The sequence below is a fragment of the Asparagus officinalis genome, chromosome 4 (assembly GCF_001876935.1).
Source record: "Asparagus officinalis chromosome 4, Aspof.V1, whole genome shotgun sequence".
Classification (NCBI taxonomy): domain Eukaryota; kingdom Viridiplantae; phylum Streptophyta; class Magnoliopsida; order Asparagales; family Asparagaceae; genus Asparagus; species Asparagus officinalis.
The window spans coordinates 16,094,914-16,115,809 of record NC_033797.1 but is presented as its reverse complement, the minus strand read 5'-3'; the positions used below and the strand labels follow the sequence as shown (position 1 = coordinate 16,115,809).

The window sequence follows — 20,896 nt, the reverse complement described above, 5'->3', positions numbered from 1 at the left end:
AAGTCAAATTTTTATTTTCCAAACTTAACATATCATTGTTTTCTTTAAGCATCATATTTTCTTTTACAATGATATCAAATTTGGACTCTAGCTTCTCATGATCGGATTTTAGATTAACATGCTTGCTTTTTAAGTCAATAAATTTTTATGCAACTTAGTGTAGGCATGCATTAACCTATCATATGCACATGCGAGTTCGCTAATAGATAATTCACTTTCGGAATTGCTCACACACTAGGACTATCACCTAGTAATCGTGCACAAGATGATGATGCTCCAACCTTGCTTGAAGTCAATTCCGCCAAAACGCGTCAAATCTCCTTCATGTCTCATTGATGTGCTTTAAAAAGTTTTTATACCGTGTAAGCACTATCAAAATGAGCAGGTTTGTTAGAAATACATGGTTCAAAATGATAATCAAACTAATATTCACCCTCTCTAGGGTAATTTTATTTGGTATCAGAGCAATTTTATTTGATATCATAGCATAAACAATATGCAATATGCATATCCATAATATATATATATATATATATATATGCAAGCAAGAAAATTATCAAAACTAGATTAGTAAAAAAAAGAGCAAGCATCTTTAACTCAAGGCAGTTAAGTCATAAATCAAAGAGTACCAAGCTCTGAACCCAAAATCAAAAATGATAAATATAAAACATGTATGTATATATATAAATAAGTATATTTGTTTCATATTTAAACTTAAAAGATATAAAACCAAAACATGTATGTGTGTATATGATTAAACTTAAAGTATCAATACACAAAGTATAAACACCTAAAACACTATACTCAAGTAATTGATCTTAAATTTGCTTGACTTGGTTGCGGATGAAGCTTGATCTTGAATTTGACTTGAAATGCAATGCTTCATTCTGATATTCCAACCAACCTCCGACATTGTTGTTTGTTTAGAATACCTAAAAACAAACACAAACACTAGACAAACGATGTTAGGAATTGTTTGTAAATCATCAAAACAAGATTAGAGATATACGCTCATAAACATGAGACCTAACACGAACCACCCGACAACATGTGTTAGATGCAGACTTATCTCTAATTAGGAATCGAAATAAATTCTCTCATACGTGAAAGACATGGATTTTGGTGTTGAAAAGTTTTGTCTTCTCTTGGGGAAAAGACAAACCCGGTGTCAAAGAGGGAAAAATTTATTTTCTATCTCCTAATCTGAAGATGGACTTCTCATTTATCGAGAAAGAATTCTGGTTTTGGCCCTAACTGTAGGAAGGTTTGACCAAGTAAGAGCTTGAGACGATCCTAACTATTTAAATGTTTGATCGTTCAATTTGAAAGTAAACCTCCCGTTCATGAAAAGAATCGAGAAGAGATTTTGGTTTTGGTCCTAACTGTAGGAAGCTTTGACCAAGAAACAGTAGGAGTAAATGTACAAATAACAATGAGAATATTGACCCGTACAAATCACTTAGTAGGGGTTTCAGTGTCAAGTGGCAAGATCATGACACGAAGGGGATTTGATAATCATCATAGATCAGCAGATTGAAATTTTTAGTATCGTGTCAGAACTTCAACAGTAGGAGTATTAAAGGCTAGACATAGTGGGAGTTTGAATGGATATAACCTTGGAGAATTTTGCGGACGCACCATCAATTGATTTGATCAGTGAGAGATTTTATGATGGAGGACTGTGAATCATCAAACACTCCATAATTATACCGTGGGAGTTTCATGAGAAAAGATTGACCGGATGAAGTCATTGAATCTTGTCTCAACAAAAGAACGCTCAAAGAGTCACAGTGGGAGGGTTTTAATCATCTTGGAAATAATTAAATAGCCACAGTGGAAGGTTCTTAATCAGTTTCATAATAATTGAGAATGAATTATTCAGATGAATAGTTTTCATCTGAGATATTTCGCTCATTTCGGGTTATCCTTAAGAATACTATGTGATTGTTCTCCAGGAACTTCCCATGTCGGGTTATCCTTAAGACTACTATGTGTAGTATTCTCCAGGAACTTCCTGTTGGTGGGCAACGCTGCCACAGAATCTGGTCTCGGTTCCTGATTTTGTATTCTCCTCAAACTTCGTATCGACCCCCAGCTTTTTTGGTGGAACTGAGCCTAAAGAGGAGCACATTATTTTCAGCCACATTGTTGGGTTATCCTTAAGAATACCATGTATAGTATTCTCCAGAAACTTCGTGTTATTAGAAATAAGGGAAACGGTTTAACCTCGTATACCTATTAGAGGTAGGGGAAGCAGTTTAACCTCATATATCCGTTGGAGGTTAGGAAAATAGTTTATACTCGTATAACCGTTGGAGTAACTGTCGTCCTCATTTAGCTTGTTTTGTCATTATGACGCTGACATCAACCAATGCTTGAATCCTATTCTTCAGGGTAAAACAAGTCTTGGTTGGATGATGGACCCTCTTGTGATACGCACAGTACTTTGGATCCGAGACGTTATTTTCTTCCTCCTAATTTGTAATTGGTGGCAGCTTGATTTTGTTGTTGGTAAGGAGGTACTCAAAGATGGCTGGAACTTCATCATCTTCGAAAGAATACTCCTGCTGAGATCTAGGATCCGTTGTATGTGTCTTAACCATCGATTGGCTTCTCTCCGTCTTCTTTCTTTTGAAAAAGCGTTCGGCCAATTCACCATGTAGTTTTAACTCTTTCCATGTGGTTGAAGGTACAACTCCTATGACCTCCAACACGTCCAGGGAAAGATTGTTATGATAGGTCTGGAGTATGAATTCTTCCGTGGCCGGATCCCGATAATTCATCGCCTAGTTACGGAAGCGTTTGATGAAATTATTAACTGTCTCCCCGTCTTTTTTCTTCTCATCTAGAAGAGTTCCGATCAACACTTCAATGTCGTCATCAAAGAAATGGCTAAGGAATAGATTCTCCATGTCATCCTAGCAGTTGATGCTCGCTGGCTTGAGAAGTCGATACTAATTAAAGGCGGCCCCGTGAAGGATGCCTACGAATGACCAAATCATCAAGGGTTCATTCCTAGAGATTATACCCAAATGATACTTGAAATAGATTAAGTGTTGAGTAGGTGAGCCTCTCCCGAAATAGCGTGAAGCTAATTAAATTGAACTTCGCCGGGTATAGAATCGACTCCCACTCTTTTGGGTATGTTCATGGAATACAGGTCTTCTTTACTTCTTGAGCGGACATCAAGGTATTTACCTTATTCTCTAGCTCTTTCATCATCTCGCTGTCACCCTCATCTCTCTTCGAGCGATGTTGAGAAGAAGCAATTGGGCCACCCCCAGTGTTATTGATGAGTGTAATTGAACCACCCCCAGTGTTATCGAGGGGTGTATCAGCCACTTCTGAATCACTATCATCTGTAACATTTCGAGTGCGGCGGTTGGATTCAGCCCGCTGACTGGACTCAGGAGGTTGAAGCAGCTGAGCTTTCAATTCTCTTATTTGTTGCATAGCCAACTTCATCTCTATCTTCATTTCAGCCTTGATTTCTTCTTTTTGCTTATTTAGAGCTTCTTGGTCTGAGCTACGAGATCAGGAGTGATCGTGAATGCCTCACTGGTTTCCCCTATGCTAGACATGGTATCATCGGAGGTGATTATGGAGCAAGTATTTGAAAGTTCGTCATCCGAAGACAGTCCTTCGTGAATTCTGGTGGCTCCCAATTGAAGCCGAAACATTCGTTGTGCTATTCTTGGGTCGACTTTTCTTCCCAGAGAAAAGTTAGGATTAGAGTCATTTGAAGCAATCATAACTTTTCTTTGTCAACCATGTTGATGGTGACTTCAGGGAATTCATCATCCTGGGCAATGAATTTTCTCTTGTGGAAGTATTTTGATCTGAGCTTTGATGCTTCAATTGCAATTTTCTCGAATACTGAGACCCTTTGTGAAACGGTATTGGGGCAGCTACATTTTGATAATACTACCCTAATAAATCTCTCGCATGGACAATTCTATTTCGAGATTTGTTTGCACCTCAAGCCTGATGGTGCAACTCGTCGGCATGATGACCGGAGCAACCTATCGTCTGTTGGTGTGATTTCCTAGGTATAACGTTGCCTTTTGATGGTCACATTTTATTTTGGGTATGTAACACCTTATTGACATTTCGGTATGATTTGTTGTCGCCTTTGAATGATCCAAAGTCGCATCAGGAGTTGCACATTTAGAATCATCCCCTTGTGGAGTCTCAACAGGCTCTTAGGCTTCGACATGAACCCTAAGGTGAGCGGTGATAGGAGTTCTCTTGTGTATGGCGCATAAACACGCACATCGAGGTGTCCTGATCTGTTTGGAGGTGGCAGGACACCTTCAAACAACAGATGGCTTGACGGGAGGACATGTATAACCCCCAGTCTATGGACCTACTCGGGTTTTATTTATCGAAGCTTGCCTCAATCTTCATGCAAAGGACCAAGGCTATCCGCCATCATGATTTTGAATTTTGACAGATCAATACTACCGTGGGGCTTCACTGGAAGTACGAGAGATCGGGACAGGAGCGGACGTTGGCGGATGTGAGGAAATAGCTATGGGAGCAACCACACTCTGAGGTGTCTCGGCCATCAGAGGTTAAAATGGCCGTCTTCCGATTTGATTTCAATGCCCTTTGGACTTTGGCATCCAGATCTTGCGTAGTTTTGGTAGTTCTTTGGCCACTTCCTTCTTCTTCAATATCTTGTGTCTTTCGCAAAAAGGCACGCGCGCATACAAAACTTGTGCGGCACTTCTGAATGCGCTCTTTTAAGGTTTAACGAGTCCTTTTGATGAGAACTCATTCTTCTATCGATGGTTTGGAGGAAGTGACAGTAAATTGCCATTGAGGCAGTTGGATTACCAGATGCTTCCTAGACTCCAAGTTAGCGTAGTAGCAAACTCCATCGACTTGTTCTAATGCCTAGGCGAGCTGACGGGCGTAACATTGGTGTTGCCTCCGATGAGCCCTTTTCGTCGGAATTGGTGCGCTTTCATCGCACGACTCCTTAACTAGGGAGGAACATTGCCAGCAGAGCTTCCGTCCTTGTAGGTTGTCGGGATAACATTGTGAGGGGAAGTCTAAGCAATGGTTAGGTGAGAGTCGTCACTCGTAGCCTTCATCAGAGTTAGGGACCGTTTAATCTTCTTTGATGGCAACTCTTCGACAGGCGTCCCTAATACCTTTGCTATCAACCTACGGATCTCAGATGAAACCTCCCTGCACTTGCGGTACAAGGAATATCTTGAGGAGGATGAATCAACCGGGATCTTGATCTTTGGTTGCGACACGATAGCCTCGGCAAAGAGGCTGTTGGCTCCCACTGTAGTCGCCAGTGTATTTGCGTCGAAAATCTTTTTCATTGCTGAACCCATTACAACCGTTTATCAATTACAGATTCAAAAAAGAAGGAGACTTTTTATAATACTTTTCTTACACAACGAAAATAAACAAAGGGGATCTTCTAGAAACACACGCAGGATCGTTTGTCGCTCGCTGCTTGCTTGAGATCTTTACCTGTGTCGGGGATGCTTGAATCCGTGCACCGCCGAATGATAGATCCGGGTTGATGCGCATGAAGACTTAGTGTTCTTTGTTTCAAGCAAGAAAACTTAGAACTGAAGTAAATAATCTCAACTAAATGATATTACTACTCTTTTCAAGATCAAAACAAAGTCTAAGCTCAAGTGAAGGATGAAAAGGGGCTTCAGATCTCTTGAAATCTTCCTCTTTATGCTAAAGTTTGCCAAGATCTCGCTAGCCTCTCTTTGAAATTCGTGGGTTTTGCTCTCATAACGTTAGCACCTCGCCTCAAAGCTACAAATTTAGATTTTTTGTGTATATGGGCCATAGGGGTATATTTATAGGCTTCAGATGCAATGTTTTCTGATAAGATTTTGTGATTTGAGTGTCTCTTCAGTTAGAAATGATTTTACCACATTTAGGGATGATCCCAAAGTAGTTAGGGAGGTACTGGACAACACGAATCCCGAGATTTTTTTATCAAAAACCACGTCTTGGGAGAGTCTGGCTGTTCGAGTCACCTCAATGTGACTCAGCACTATTCCGAGTCACTTTGAGGTGACTCAGAATTTCCGAGTCACTTCGAGGTGACTCGGAATTTCCTGATTTTGTCTTGTTCTGTCGTTTCGCGCGTTTCGTTGTTTCGCACGCGTCCCTTTGCTTCCTTTTGATCTCAGATGATCTCCTTTGACTTAGATGATGACGTTTATTGCCTTCGCTTCATCTCGAACTGTGTTCTGGGAACTTATAGGCTTGGTCTGTTTTACCAAATTCCCTCCGGTTTGAGAGATATCATTGTTTTCGTTAGTTTTGAACTTCTTTGCAATCTATAGGTAATTTTTGACGCCTACACTATCAATATATTTTTTAAATTTTATGGTTTTACGTAATTTTAAACTTTTAAGGGTGTTTCTATTATTTTTGAAACTTTGAAGGTGTTAATTGTAAATGTTAAATTTTAGGGGGCTACTACTAATTTTCAGATTTTATGTTTATTGTTTTAAGTTTTGAAAAGTCAGGATGTTTTGTGTAATTTTGAACTACTGATTGTGTTTTTTATAATTTTTTAGTTTTTTAATAATAATTCATGTATTATCTTTCTCTATCATCCCTGAGACTTAATTGATGCGACAACGAGTTTTTTATAGTGGAGAAAGGGGAATCTATATTCAAGTTTGATGGTAATCCATAGAATTCATCTAGGTTGTTGCTTTTGAGGGTGATTCTATAATTTTAAAATGTTGATGGTGTTAACTATAAATTTTAAATTCTTTAGAGGATACAATTAATTTCTATATGTTTGTTATTTTAAGTTTTGAAAAGTCAAGATGTTTTGTGTAATTTTGAACTACTAAGGGTGTTTTGTGCAATTTTTAAAAATTTTTGGATTTTTTGTTATTTTATGTAACTTATTAAACTTATTTTTTTTAATTATCGAGGTATAGGAAATTCATGTGGGATTAAAATAGGATATAATTATGATTATGATATATTAAGATTTAAATAAAATCATACTCCCTTTAAAAGTACGAGTTCGAAGAAATCTTTTCATGGTCAGTATTACCCTCAACTTTTTAAAATATTACATTGTTATCCTAATCTATTCTAATTATCTTATCTTCTTTGAATTAGTAACTAAATGATTTATTATATTTAAAATGAGACTTAACATGTTATTGGATAAAAAAATACGTCTGATATAATTCAAATCATTTACTTATTTCAGTTCATAGAGAAATCTAAAAAACATATGCTAGCCAGCACCTAAAAATTTTTAGACTTTGTAAAAAAAATCCTCAAATTTTTTTAAATTACAAAAACACCCCTACAAATTTAAAATTTTATTAAAACATCTTAAAAAATTATAAATTTTATTTATTTCAATTCAGTGAGAAATCTAAAAAATATATGCTAGCTAGAAACTAAAAGTTTTTTGACTTTGGAGAAAATATCTTGTAAGTTTTAAAAATTACAAAAACACCCTTAAAAATTCAAAATTTATTAAAAAACACCATCAAAATTTCAAACTTATAAGCACACTAAAACCCTACAAATAACACAAACAACCCCCAAAATTTTTTAAAATTTGTAATAACACTCTAAACTTTTTGCAAATTATAAAATAAAACCCTCAGAATTGTAAATTTATAAAAATCTAATAATTTCTAAGCTAATAGTACATTAAAAATATAGGGATTATAAATATTCCCTACATAATTTATAATTTAAAGAAAACACCCTGAGAATTTCAAACTTATTAGTAAATTAAAAATATAGGAATTATAAATAATCTATAAATAATTTACAATCTGTAGAAAAGGCTTAAAAGTTTAAAAAATTACAAAAAGCCCCTAAAATTCATAATTTATAAAAAAAACTATGAGAATTTCTAACCTATGGACACAAAAATGAATATACGAAATTACTAACAACCCCTAGAAAACTAAAATTTGACAAAAAATATCATACTCGCTTTAAAAGTATAGATTTAGGAAAAACATTTCATGGTCAAAATTATCCATAACTTTTTTAAAAAGAACATAAATGATTGAAAATCTATTAAATTTTAAATTTATAGAAAAACATCCTTAAAGTTTAGCACATTGTAAATTACCTCTCCAAAGTTTAAAAAATTTCAATGATTTTTTGTAATTTCTTTATTTCAATGTAATGTTTAATAGTTTTGTGTATTTATAAATTACAAATTATTAGGGTGTTTTTTATACTTTTTTAAAATTTTTAGGGTGTTTCTTTTGTAGTTTTCTAAATTTTTATTATGTTTTCAGTGTAATGCATAAATAAGTCAATTAATTATGATATTAAAGAGTAAGTCGTTTTTAAGATTATTAGGCTATAGTTAAGTGTACAACACATCACTGTTCCTAGATAGTGTAATTTATATAATTAGGCTATAGTTAAGTGTACAACACATCACTGTTCCTAGATAGTGTAATTTATATATGCAAAAATTGCATATAAGATCCTTTACGAATTGAATGGTCACTCATCTTTTGAAGACTTCAAGATACTAATAAATAGAGATATTGTACTAGATTAATGTGTTTATAACTCACAAATAGTAGACCAGTTTGGATTGAAAGAAACAATGATGATAAGATTATTAGACCATAGTTAAGTGGCACATCACTATTCCTAGGCAATATAGTTTATATATGTAATTTTTTTTAGATAATCTATATAGTGGTTAAAAAGTTTTTGATTTAACGTACTATTTTTTTATAAATTATATTTAATGTGATCCACCATATAATTTTGATAGTCGTCATCATAAATTTAATATATTTGATTGATTGACTATAAACGTATATAGACCATAGATTACTTTACTTTTTCACATGAGCTAATATTTAGTGTTTAATAATTTAAATTATTATTTTTAAACTTAATATAAAGAGAAGCTCTAATAACATTTATTTATTTACCTACAGCATAATACAATCTTAATTTTTATTTTTGTTGGAGATTTATTTCATAGCTAAGCGTATAAAATTAGTAACTAAAATAATAATTAATTATGCTAAAATTAGGATGATTATAGTTGGTCACTCACTATGAAGTTCTTATAAAGATATATACATTATTTTTTATACCTATCTGCATTGCCAATGTATAATTTACAAATTACTTCTTAATTTGACACATTAAATTACGTTTTCTTTGTAGAAATTTCTTCTTTGACTTTTAAACTCTGTAATCACTATATCACTATTTTAGCATAAAAAAGACCTTACTCTAAATGGCTTCAAGTCAATGTTTGAGTTGAACTGATGTACATATTATTGCTACTATGTGTATATATTTTTAAGAAATTTATATCAACACTTTTTAAGTAGAAAAGAATATTTTAACCTCTGATATTATAAAAACTAAATATAACCAATTGAGTGATTAACAAAAGAGAACTTACATAAGAAAAATATGAATAATAAGATAAAAAAAGGAAGGTAATGACATTGCCAACAATACTACAAATAGCAAACTATAATATAAAGTTAACATATTTTGTGGAGCACAACTACTGACTATAAGCATAGAGGTTTCCATATATATACTTTATAATTTATTTAAAAATATCATATATAGTAATATCGTTGTAATAATATCGTTATTAGGAAAAAATTCTTCATAAATCAATATGTTTGTTACGATATATAAGCTATGCACTTGAAATTCTTGTGTCTTCTATAGAGTCAAAAAGTTTGAATACAAGCCTCTAACATGTTGCTTTCACAACAACAAAATCCACTTAGCAGATGTGGATATTTCATATAAGTTATGTATCCTATATACAATACAATTCTCCTATGCAAGTGAGTTATAATTGCATTTTTAATTCACATCGTTTAGGGTAAGATTTAATAGGGACCTTGTATCAAAGAATTTTTTTTATATTTAGAGCACATAGCGAAATATATCATAATCTTTCTGTTTTAATTTCGTAAGAAAATAATTCTTCATACTTTTAATTTTACTTCTATGATACAGAGAATGAGCTATAAAATTGAATAAGAATATTATATAATATAAATATGAGTAAAACAATAACTAAAAGTTAATGTGAATATAAGTCAAACCACAACTAAAAGTTTAATGATATATTACAAGTAAATTCATATGTAAAATTCTTTTACGAATTGAATGATCACCCATCTTTTGAAGACTTCAAGATACTAATAAATAGAGGTGTTGTATTAAGTTAATGTATTTATAACTCACAAATAGTAGATCATGTGATCACAGTCTGGGTTGAAGGAAGCAATGACAATATTTTATTTAAGAGAGAGATTATTGAGTTGATGATCAATCTAAAAAAACTTTATTTTTTTTATTTTTACTCTATTGTTATCAATTTAAATAATCATGATATTCAACCACGTGCATTGCACGTGTATCTCAACTAGTATTTAAAAAAGTGAAGGGTAATATTGACCAAGGAAAGATTTTTCCGAACTCGTGCTTTTAAAAGATATGATATGATATGATATATAAATCATTTTAAAGTGTTTTTTTTGCAATTAATCACCTGGGCTTACCTTTTACTTAAATTTTTCCGATAACTGACACTACCTAACCTTAATAAAGAACCATCTCTTTAATATATTTGGTATTTACCAACTAAGTTATTATATTAAGACTAAAAAAACTTGATGTAAAGTCGGCTGAGATGGTTGACCGGAACCAAAAATACTTTAAATGTGGTCTATAAATTGAAAATAAAATGTGGTCCCTATGAAATGCCTCTATTTTAGAGGTGGTTTCTATGAAAAAACTCATCTTATAATAATGATATGTTTTCTTAGATCAATGTCTTAGAAACCCCACAACGACAGGGAAAAAAAAGATAGTGATCACATATGTTTAATTTTTTTTTACCTAGTTTGACATAGGATTTGGATACTTTTAACTACTTTTAATTAGAATCATTGATTTTTCATGGATGATTACGTAGGACAGTACTGATTTCAAAGATAACAATATTATATCTCCATGAACTATACTCGTTGTTATACACTCAAGATGATACATGACACCAACCATATACTATACTCTGTTATACACTCAAGATTCATATATGACACCAGTGCATTAAACAATCACTTATTGGTATACAAATAGTTGTCTCTTCATTATTTTGTGGCATTGGAACCGGAGAGGATCTTAATCTACTGGGGATATGTTTTGGAATGCCAATAAGGTGGCAAACTATGTTGGTTAACTTTTTTTCCATTTCTGTGCCAACATTTCTTTCTTTGAAAATACAATTTTCTTTAGAATATATGGAAAAGGCTATAAATGTTTTAGAGCCATTCATGGATAAGATATGAGCGCAATTTAGAAATTTTAATTTTCATTGTGTTAGATAATTCTGATAAGATTCTGCAAACATCCCCCCACCGACTTGAAAAGTTGTTCATATTCTTTCTCTCGAACATGATTCCTTTAAAAACCGTGATTGTCAAAACAAGTAACACACATGACGATTACACGTGCGAAGCATGTGTCAAAATCCTACAAGATCGCTTCACTATGACACTTTGAATAGGTGTTTACGCCGCATAACCTGTTTCTGTTGCTGTTAAATTTTAGATGACATGACTAAGTCACACAAACTCTGTACAATTACGATTCCTTTATAAATTGGGGTTTTCAGATATTATTCCCTCAACTCTTTAACATTTCGAAATCAGTCAATCACTCACGACACTAAAATTGCTTTTTTAAGTATTACGACCTAATATTAATTCCTATCATTTGAGGGAATATCTTCAAAATATGAGAGATCTTAAGCCAAAAAAAAAACCTAAATACCTCGTAGTTGTGCTCACTTTCAACCCTCACCTGTTTTTTGCACGGTATTTATATATTCTAAGTTATTTAAAATTAATATATTAATATTTTTTTTATCAACGTGAACATAAAAATTTTCATCTCAATGTTTTCATCTTATTTTTCGCTTTTGCACGATAGACGACAATATTAACGTGTCAATTTTGAACAAGTTAAGGTATACAAACCCTGTAAAAAAACAAATCAGGGTGTTTAAGTACAAAATGAGCGAAGCTACGGGGGACCTACGTGTTATCTACCCAAGATTTAAGGGACTACTATTCGACAAACTCTTGTGACAAAGCAAAGAGCAGGAGAAAATCCTCACTGGAGATCAGTTGTTGCGATAGCAAGCTCCCTAAAATCCGATTGATACTCTTGATAGACATCAATTTAAAAAAAAAAAAAAATTTAATGCCCCACGAGAAAAGCAAGCATCAACCTTTCGAAGGAAAGGAAAGGGCGAAAAAGGAAAACAAAAAAAAAGATAAAAAATGGCAGCACCCAGCGAATCCGATTTCAGTTCTCTGCACTTCGCCACTCATAAAAGGAGAGGAAGCACCAAAAGAATTAATTACTCATTAATTAATTTAAATACTTGAACCTCGGTCTTCTCTCAGATTCCCCTCTTCACCTACAAAACCCCTTCTCCCCTCTTCTCGATCTCGCGATCGGTAATGGCGTCGATGAACCCTAAGGAGCGCCGCGATGCCTTTGCCGACTCGATGATCGCGGAGGTGGGTGCTGATTGCTTGTTTTCTTTTTTAAATTAGGGTTTCGGTGTTTGATTTGGGTTTGTCGATTTCTAGGGTTTGTTGGATCAGCAGTTTAATCAGCTGCTGATGCTGGAAGAGGACGGGGGTGGATTCCTTGTTGAGGTGATTAAGCTGTTTTGTGATGATTCTGAGAGGATGATCTCAGAGCTGAGCAGCTTGATGTAAGTTTGTGGGTAATTTTGGTGTGAAGTTGTTGATTTTTTGGTTTTTTTTTTTTTGGATTTTATGTTTGAGAATTTATGTGTGCAGAGATCAGCCAGTTGTGGACTTCCAGAAGGTGGGTTCTTTCGTTCATCAGCTAAAAGGGAGCAGCTCAAGGTTTTATCCGTTTTCTTGTTAAATTGTTTACTTTGTGTTGCTGATGATTAATATTGAGTTTGTACGATAGACTGGTACCTGCTTTTGATTGTTTCTTACTGCTCAATTATGGATATATCTTTATGTATAGCCACGTATAGGTGTATGAGGTGCTGTTTGGCGCTAAGATTTGTATTTTGGATCTATGACAATGTTGGAATTCAAAGAATTATTGCCTATCCTACATTTTAGCTTTATGACAAAGTAACTCTTAAAGTTAGGCTTTGAAAAGAGAATCAAAGAATTCTTGTGTATTTGTAAAGAAATAGATAAAAGCAGAAAGGGATTTTTGGGCCCGCTTATTATTTATGTTGTATTTAAAATGGAATATATTAGTATTTTTACTTTTTTATTGTTTTGAATATTTAAGAGTTACTTTATTTTTTTTCATATTTTCTGAATTTTAGTAATTTGTTTTGTATTCTTAGGATGTAGTGGGACCACATTTAACAAATCTTTCCCAAATCCTCTCATTTTCTCAGGATTTCTAACAACATGAGCCATTGTGCTCCTTCCCAAATCTGCAAAACAAAAGAGAAACTTGGTCAAAGGAAACCCATCTGACAGATTTCAGATGGTGGCGTGTGTCCCAAATTTTCTGCGGACTTCTTCCAGATCCATCTAAAAACAACCCCTCAGCTAGTAGTTACTATGATATTTGAATTGAAATTTAATTGGCTTATTTGGCTTGAACTCCACGTCTTTGGTTTTGTATTTCATTAGGGCTTTGCATGCTGTCGGTGGAAATATAAATAAGTAGGTACATTAGTATGTTTAAGTTTAAAGTAAATTCCATCCTAATAGAAATTTAAATCACGTAAGAATTTGTGGTAAAAATTATGATCTGATTAAAAATTTTGATTTTGTCTCATTTATTTACTCTCTAAATATTGAATTTATAATTTTATGCTCAGCTTAATTTGAGAGATGGAAGAGGGGCTTCTATGTTTTGGTAAACCCACAAGTGCATGCACACGAACATGCACATTCACATGGTGACATGTTCATGTAGATAGATCATAGTTGAAAGATTGAAATTTCATAAATATTTGGTTCATGGACATTCCATTTACTTGGCTATGAGAAAAGAGGGTAGTTGCATCTTAAAATGGTTAGGAGGTATCAATTGCTTTTAGAGTGACATATCCGTTTTAGCCTATAAATAGAAATGGGCTCCAACTCACAAAGGGGTGATGTGATTTGAATAGCCGATGATGAAAGCTTCATCAGTCATCTGGGGGAGTTCGCTTGAGTCTTGACTTTTGACTAATGCTAAAAAAACGTATTGTTTTTTTTTCCTGGGAAGAGGCGTGCATAATTATGACGATAATCTGAAAACTACAAGAATGAATTAGTAATGCATCAGATTTAAATTTGTTGGTTTTTATAATTAAAAGAATTGCTTTAGAATCTTCAATACTCTGTAGAGATTTTTGATCTGTTAAGAAATATTACTATTTTGTAGGATCTAGAGGGTATAATTTTATAAGATATTTCACGTCAAATATTTCCAAAATGGAAAATTTTATAGGTCTAATACAATGGCATCTTCTTTTCAAAATAATACATGCATGTTTATCAGGTAATGTACTATAAGGAGCTTATACAAATAATGCGCATGGGAAGGATGGCCATCACACTTGTTTTGTTTCAAGTGGTAAAAGTAGTGCATGTTGAACACTATAGTGCAACCTTAAATTTTTGTTCTTTGAGAAATTATTTCTATTCTCCAATTTTTTCTCATGTGCCGTAGTAGAATTTAGGACATCGATCGTTGGAGACTAACGTTGGAACCAATTGAGCATATCTACCATGCATTAGCTATTAGAGGACAATAGATACCAAGGAATGGATGAACATGACACATGTAATAAAAACTATCTAACACAAGTATATCTATTATCTTACCATATCACTGACATAATTTAAACATATAGACAGATAGACACTGCTAGACATTACCCTCTTTACGCAGTGCACCGCTCGCATAGTTTGTTAAGAAAATTTTAACCATCAAACTTTGAAGTATCGACTGGTGTTTATATGTATTAAGCTTATCATAGCAAGTGTTAAGATGGAAATCTGATCTAGCCAAAATATGTCATTGCTGTTTTTGGCTAATAATGACAAATGTACCGCAATATTGACTAATCATGACTAATATAAAAGGATATCCAATTGTTGCAGTGTGCAAAGTTGATTCGACAGTGTTATATTGAGAAGTTAAAAAAAAGTAGAAAGCTTGTGGTTAAATTGATTTATCTCATTCATCAATAACTTTGATTTGAAGCTACTGCAAATTTCTTATAGTTTTCTCTTCACCAGGCTAACTATTATTAGGACTTTACATGCGAATCTTCTAAAGTTTGGGGGAATATAAGTTTAAATCCACTGAGTTCTGCCATGCATGAATTTCCAACCCAAAAAAAAACATACTGTTGTGGGTAACTAGCTCTAAATTTAGCTTTTAGAGGAAGCAAGATATGAGAGAGCAATAACCTATAGCAGAATATATTAGTGATGCAACCATAATGGTTGAAATGTTGCACTGTAGTTGTTGCTGAAAGCTTGAAACAATTTCTTCTCTATATGCTCAGTTGTAACAAGATTCAAAGAGAAAATTGTATACCTACTCATCAAGCGATGTTTGTATTAATTGTGCCTTGCTAATCCGCATGATGCTATAGTTCTCCATTATGCTAGTTGCAATTTTCGATTGATCCAGTTAATTACACTGCCTTTGTTAACATGAACTACTATCAAGGGTAGGATTACTCGAGACAACATGCAGAGGTCGAAGGTATAGCTTAAGGCAAACAAGAGGCGTCTTTAATATCATCAAATGGAGATTCATAATTCAATTTTAAGCTGACAGAAATATCTCCCAACTCCCAATGGAGTCCAATATATACCTGGCAATTAATCATAGGCACACTGACACGAACCATGTATGCTAAAGAAATGTCATATCTGCTGCAGTAGTTGTTTTTGTTATGTTCTTGTAATACCTACTCATTATTCTAATACTTTATAAGGGATCATAGCTAAGGATATACCTTGTTCAATTGTTATAAAACTTTTTTGGATCAAATGCAATATTTCCCTTCTAAAATTTTTTGGCTTTAATGCTTAATGTCCATGTGGAGTGTTGGTTCTTCATTTTGCTAATGTTTGCTTCTTTTGCTCCTTCTCTTTTCAAATGACTTTCTAAATCAGCATTGGGGCGCACAATATCATGGTGGCTTGCATGCACTTTCGCCAATTCTGTGAGCAAAATGACAAACAAGGGTAAGTTAGAGTTTACCTAGCACACATAAATCTTATAATTTCTATAAGATCTCTTAACTATTCTATTTACCATTTTTCTGTTACTACTCTAAATTAGTGGTTGCGCATTGTGTTTACCTAGTCGACGTTAATTTGGATACCTTTTCCGATTAGGCTAGGTGTGCTTGACTCTACTTTTTTGCTTGCAGATGAGGCCTTATGTAGGAAGACTATCCATACGTATTTTTTCAACGAGATTCAATGAGAGTTTTTAATTTATTTTGATAAGATGTTTGTTACTTTTATAAGTTTAAGCGACTATGGAAAATTAAATATAAAATAGATTTATTGTGATAAGTTTGGATAGGGATGGATGATGGATGCATGAGAGAGATTATATTTGGTCAATGTGAGAGAAACAAAGAGAAGAAATTCGGTGGTAGACAAATTCACGAGGATTGTGTTAGATAAAAATGAACTAAGAGAGAGAAAAGAGAGAAAATGAATGATTATATGGGCAGTGTCTCTGCTTCTTTGATCCAAATAAGCCAAATATTCTAGCTTCTGCGACCACAGATTTTTTTTCTGTGCTTGGTATAAATGTCCTATTTTTTGAATGTATTATCAAACATCTGAATTTACATGAAAGCATTTGTTTGCTTTAAAAGTCATGAAAACACTTATCTTAAGTAAACACTTACATAAGTAATATTAGACACACCATAGAACTTCATGATTAAATTGGAATTTTGATCTTAAATTCAAGCTTTATGCAGTCTTCAGATGAAAAACTGAAAACTGAAATATTTTCCCGTTGATATGTCGTACAAATAGCAGTTACAATGTAATACTGTAACCTCTTACCTGGGTATAGATAAGTTTGCAGAAATAGCCTTCTATCATTATTATTATTCGATACTTCAGTGAAAGCTTCTTTTCCCCTTTCCAGTTTGCGTAGAAGTGATAAAGGGGATCCATCTCTTGAGGATTAATAACATTTTTTATTCTTTAACCTTGTGTTTGGTATTATTATGCTATGCTCGATACCTACGTAGAAAAATTTAGAGAATTACGGGATATGTGTTGGGTGTGTGCTTGGGCATGAGATGGAATTTGACAATGAAATATCACGGCAACTTGTTCTGAATGATGGAAATGAATATTGCTTTAGCTGTAAAGCCTATAAGGTTGGGATTCATTTAAATATACAGATGATGTTGGTCTTAAGGACTGGTTTGTCTCAGGACGCTAACCAGTGGTACTGTTTATTGTAGCAGGTGCTTTAGAGCATTAAATGCGGTTAAGAATGAATATTATCGTTTACAGGCAAAATTTAACATTTTGGTGCAGGTAATTTCCATATGCAAGTTATTTCTTTTTCTTTTTGCTCATGTAACTATGATTATACACGCATTACTCTAAGATCTCTTTTTCTCATCGTGTCATTCTAGAACGTTATACCCATAGACATTAACAAGTGTCGTTTTAAGAAATAGAAGATTTGACTAGAAATAAGAAGTAATAATTATAGAAATTACCTGCAATGTCTATTTGATAACATATCATACATATGTACATGACTATCATTTATATCCCACTTGTTGCATCTATTATAGGAGAGTTTTATACTTCCTTAAAAATATGCTAACTGCCAACTTTTTAGCCTTATGTAATATTTGTTTAAGTATAACCCTCATTTTTTCTCTTTCCTCTACCTTCTTAGAAGAAATGGAATCCACTTTTATGGTTGTTATGCTGAAAGTAGATCACGCAGCTCAGTTACAGAGGTAGTAGCTTGTGCCGTAAAAACACCTACTCCCGGCTACATTTGTGAACTCAATGCCTCAAATATCTCCATGTCTACTAACTAATACTCATCCTGCTATAGTTTATAAACCCAATACAACAATAGGCCAATTGGAAAATACACTGAACTTTATTATAGTTGCATTAAACCAATCCTGAGTTGCTTATGCTAGGATTAGACACAAGAGTGTTTGTGATCTCAATTTTAGTTACCCTAATTTTTTCACCACCGCCTTCGGCTTCAACTTGGGAAGCTAGATATTTGTTACCTTACTTTATTCCTACTGTTACATCTCCTTACCTCTGCCTTCATCTCCAGTTTGTTCCTCTGCACACATCCTTTTGTCAACATAGTATTTTCTGAAAGCACACGAACATGGTTTTCATATAATGCCCACCTTGATATCGAAACTACAGCTAGTTATCTATTTGGTGCATCTTTTTCATCTGGATAACACAATTTATTTAGTTATCTAATGTGCTTCTCTTACATAAATTTGTTTTGGATGCAGCTGAGCAGGGAGTGTTGAGCTACTAAAGTCAAACAACCAAATTAAGGATAAAGCAGCAAAAAGAATAACATGTGAGCTTCTGATTTGTGTGAAGTTGTAACCTTAATGAATAATAATTTTAAGCATTCAAAAACTGGATCAGAATAAGGGTATGATAACCGTATAAGTTTTTGTATGCTCCGGGTCAGCCTTCGTTTTGTGGGCAAGCTGTGTGGGATTTTTTTTTTTTTTTTTCTTGTCTGTAGACTAATTTATATTACTCTCTTGTCATATTATGTGCATTAGACAGCATCTTGCTTGGATATCCCTAGAGTCTATATGATAATCAAAAGGGTTAATCGCGGATTGACCCCTTGTAGTTCTATTGGTCTAGATAGACCCCTATACTATTTGCTCGAGTGCGGATAGATATCCCAGTGTCTTTTTTTGAATTCTTTTAAGACTTGAAAAAAAAGCATTTGAGGGTTTATCTCCGGCAATAGAGCTATAGAGTATAGTTGGTCTACCACCACTTAGACGATATATGCAATAAATCCTGGTGCCCCTTGAACTATATTTTGTCTCACTCTGCCTTCTAACCTATTAACTTAGGTTCTTACTGATCCCTTGAACTATTTCAATATCACATCACCCCCTGAACTAGTAGAATTGTTCCCTATTTACCCTCTAAACTATTAAATTCAATATCTAGTTACTACCTCTAATTTATTACTCTGTGGGTATTTTTTAATAAAATTTGAGAAGGAATTGAAAGCTCACTGGGCAGTGTGGGACAAAGGTAGCTTAGGGGAGTAAGGAAGGAGTTACATAATTGAGGGGTATGTAAACGCTAAAAATCACTCCGGGGATAAGAATGGACAAATCTAAAAATCTAATTGTTTAGAGGGTAAAGAAGAAACTGGGGTCAAAATGGATATATGAAATGAAGAAGTCATTACTTTTAAGTAAGATCTCACGGCCCATAGGTTACCGTTAAACTTAAATGACCAAAGTTCAGCTGTTTACTTGGATTCTCAGTCTTAACAGATTGAAAACTAAAGATAGATTAGCAGCCCAGGGATGGCTGGCAGACACCAACTGCCCCTTCTGTGATGATCATGAGTCCGACGACCACCTTTTCCTCTCATGCATCTTCTCCAAGCAGATCTGGGCTCCGTGGATATCTAAAATTGGTATTGTATCTCTCCCCACAAGCATCAACCACTGTTTCTCCATCTGTTCTGATAAGTCCCTCCACTCATCCGTTAGACTTCTATGGGGCTACAGTTTTCCCACGGTTTGCTGGATTATTTGGAAAGCAAGGAATGACTCTCTTTTCTCTAATCAGTCTTCTACGCCTCAACATATCATCAACAAGGCGGTTCACTTTCTTATTTTCTGGACAGGTGCCTCCTCTTCCAAGAAAGCTAATAAGTTGAACAAGCTCATCCTCAGCTCGGGCCTCCCCGATATTGCAGAATCCAGTGCAGATAGCAATGGTCTTCCTAGCCCTCATGGGTAGTGGTCTCCTTGTTAGCAGTTCTTGTCTCTTTTGGTTTTTTTTTTCAGTTTCCGAGCAGGTTATACCTTGCTTTTGGATGTTTCTGTTTGATGTTTTGTCTTAGATCTCTTCATAGAGACATCTTTAGGTGATTTGGTCTAATACCCTCCAACTCGGAGTCCCGAGCCAAATCACAATCAGATATCTTTTGTACAAACTCTTTTTTTGGTTATATATACATGATAGGGCTGTAAGCCTTATTTTCATTCAAAAAAAAAAAACTTAAATGACCAAAATTTCTTTTCCGTCACGCTGATAATTGGCTGTTGCATGGTGAAGTATATCACGTCTAAGTTGTGAGATCGATGCTCAAAGTATTACCCCAGGAATTTTGATCTTAAACTTGAGTGTAAGTCAAAGTTTTTGCTTGTGATGATTTTATTTGAGGATCCGCTGCAAGTGGAAATTTATATGCCATCAAAATATTCATATTCACTGAAAAGTATCCTCGCATGTTGTCAGCTAAAACACCTTTAATTAGCTTAATTTTTCTCTGTTTCCTTGTTAAACTATAAAATTATCATTAATCTTGTGACTTACAAAAAAAGAAACTTTAGAAACCACTATACAAAGGTAATTTTATCTGAGGATACGCACTGGAAATAGACATAAACAATGCAGGCCTAATAAAAAATTAAAAGGAAATAATTTTGTGGGAATCGAATACTGCAATCAAAACAAGCACATGTTGATGCACTATTTACTGGGCTTATCAATTCAATTGGATTCATGAAGCCAAATCGTCAGGGGACCAACCGACCAAGTCAGACCACAGTCTCAAGACGAAGAAA

At 34.0% G+C, this 20,896-nt stretch overlaps 1 protein-coding gene across 2 annotated transcripts; it reads left to right on the top strand.

Annotated features, from left to right (window-relative positions):
- On the top strand, positions 12,185–18,867 carry LOC109836740 (histidine-containing phosphotransfer protein 2-like). 2 transcript variants are annotated; one of them, XM_020404732.1, is made up of 6 exons: positions 12,188–12,584; positions 12,657–12,784; positions 12,873–12,941; positions 16,197–16,268; positions 17,525–17,597; positions 18,566–18,837. In XM_020404732.1, exons 1-6 carry the CDS (start codon positions 12,525–12,527, stop codon positions 18,581–18,583), a joined length of 420 nt encoding a protein of 139 aa, XP_020260321.1. In that variant the 5' UTR covers positions 12,188–12,524; the 3' UTR covers positions 18,584–18,837. The 2 variants fall into 2 exon arrangements, with proteins under 2 accessions (XP_020260322.1, XP_020260321.1); XM_020404733.1 differs by lacking the exon at positions 17,525–17,597 and having other exon boundaries at positions 12,185–12,584; positions 18,566–18,867.

What these genes read in the sequence shown, in the direction of transcription:
- LOC109836740 (XM_020404732.1), top strand. Translation starts at nt 12,525, where the DNA reads ATGGCGTCGATGAACCCTAAGGAGCGCCGCGATGCCTTTGCCGACTCG. An exon ending in CTAAAAGGGAGCAGCTCAAG is followed by an intron (nt 12,942 to 16,196) that starts GTTTTATCCGTT and finishes TTTCTAAATCAG; the next exon opens with CATTGGGGCGCACAATATCA. An exon ending in GAGCAAAATGACAAACAAGG is followed by an intron (nt 16,269 to 17,524) that starts GTAAGTTAGAGT and finishes TTATTGTAGCAG; the next exon opens with GTGCTTTAGAGCATTAAATG.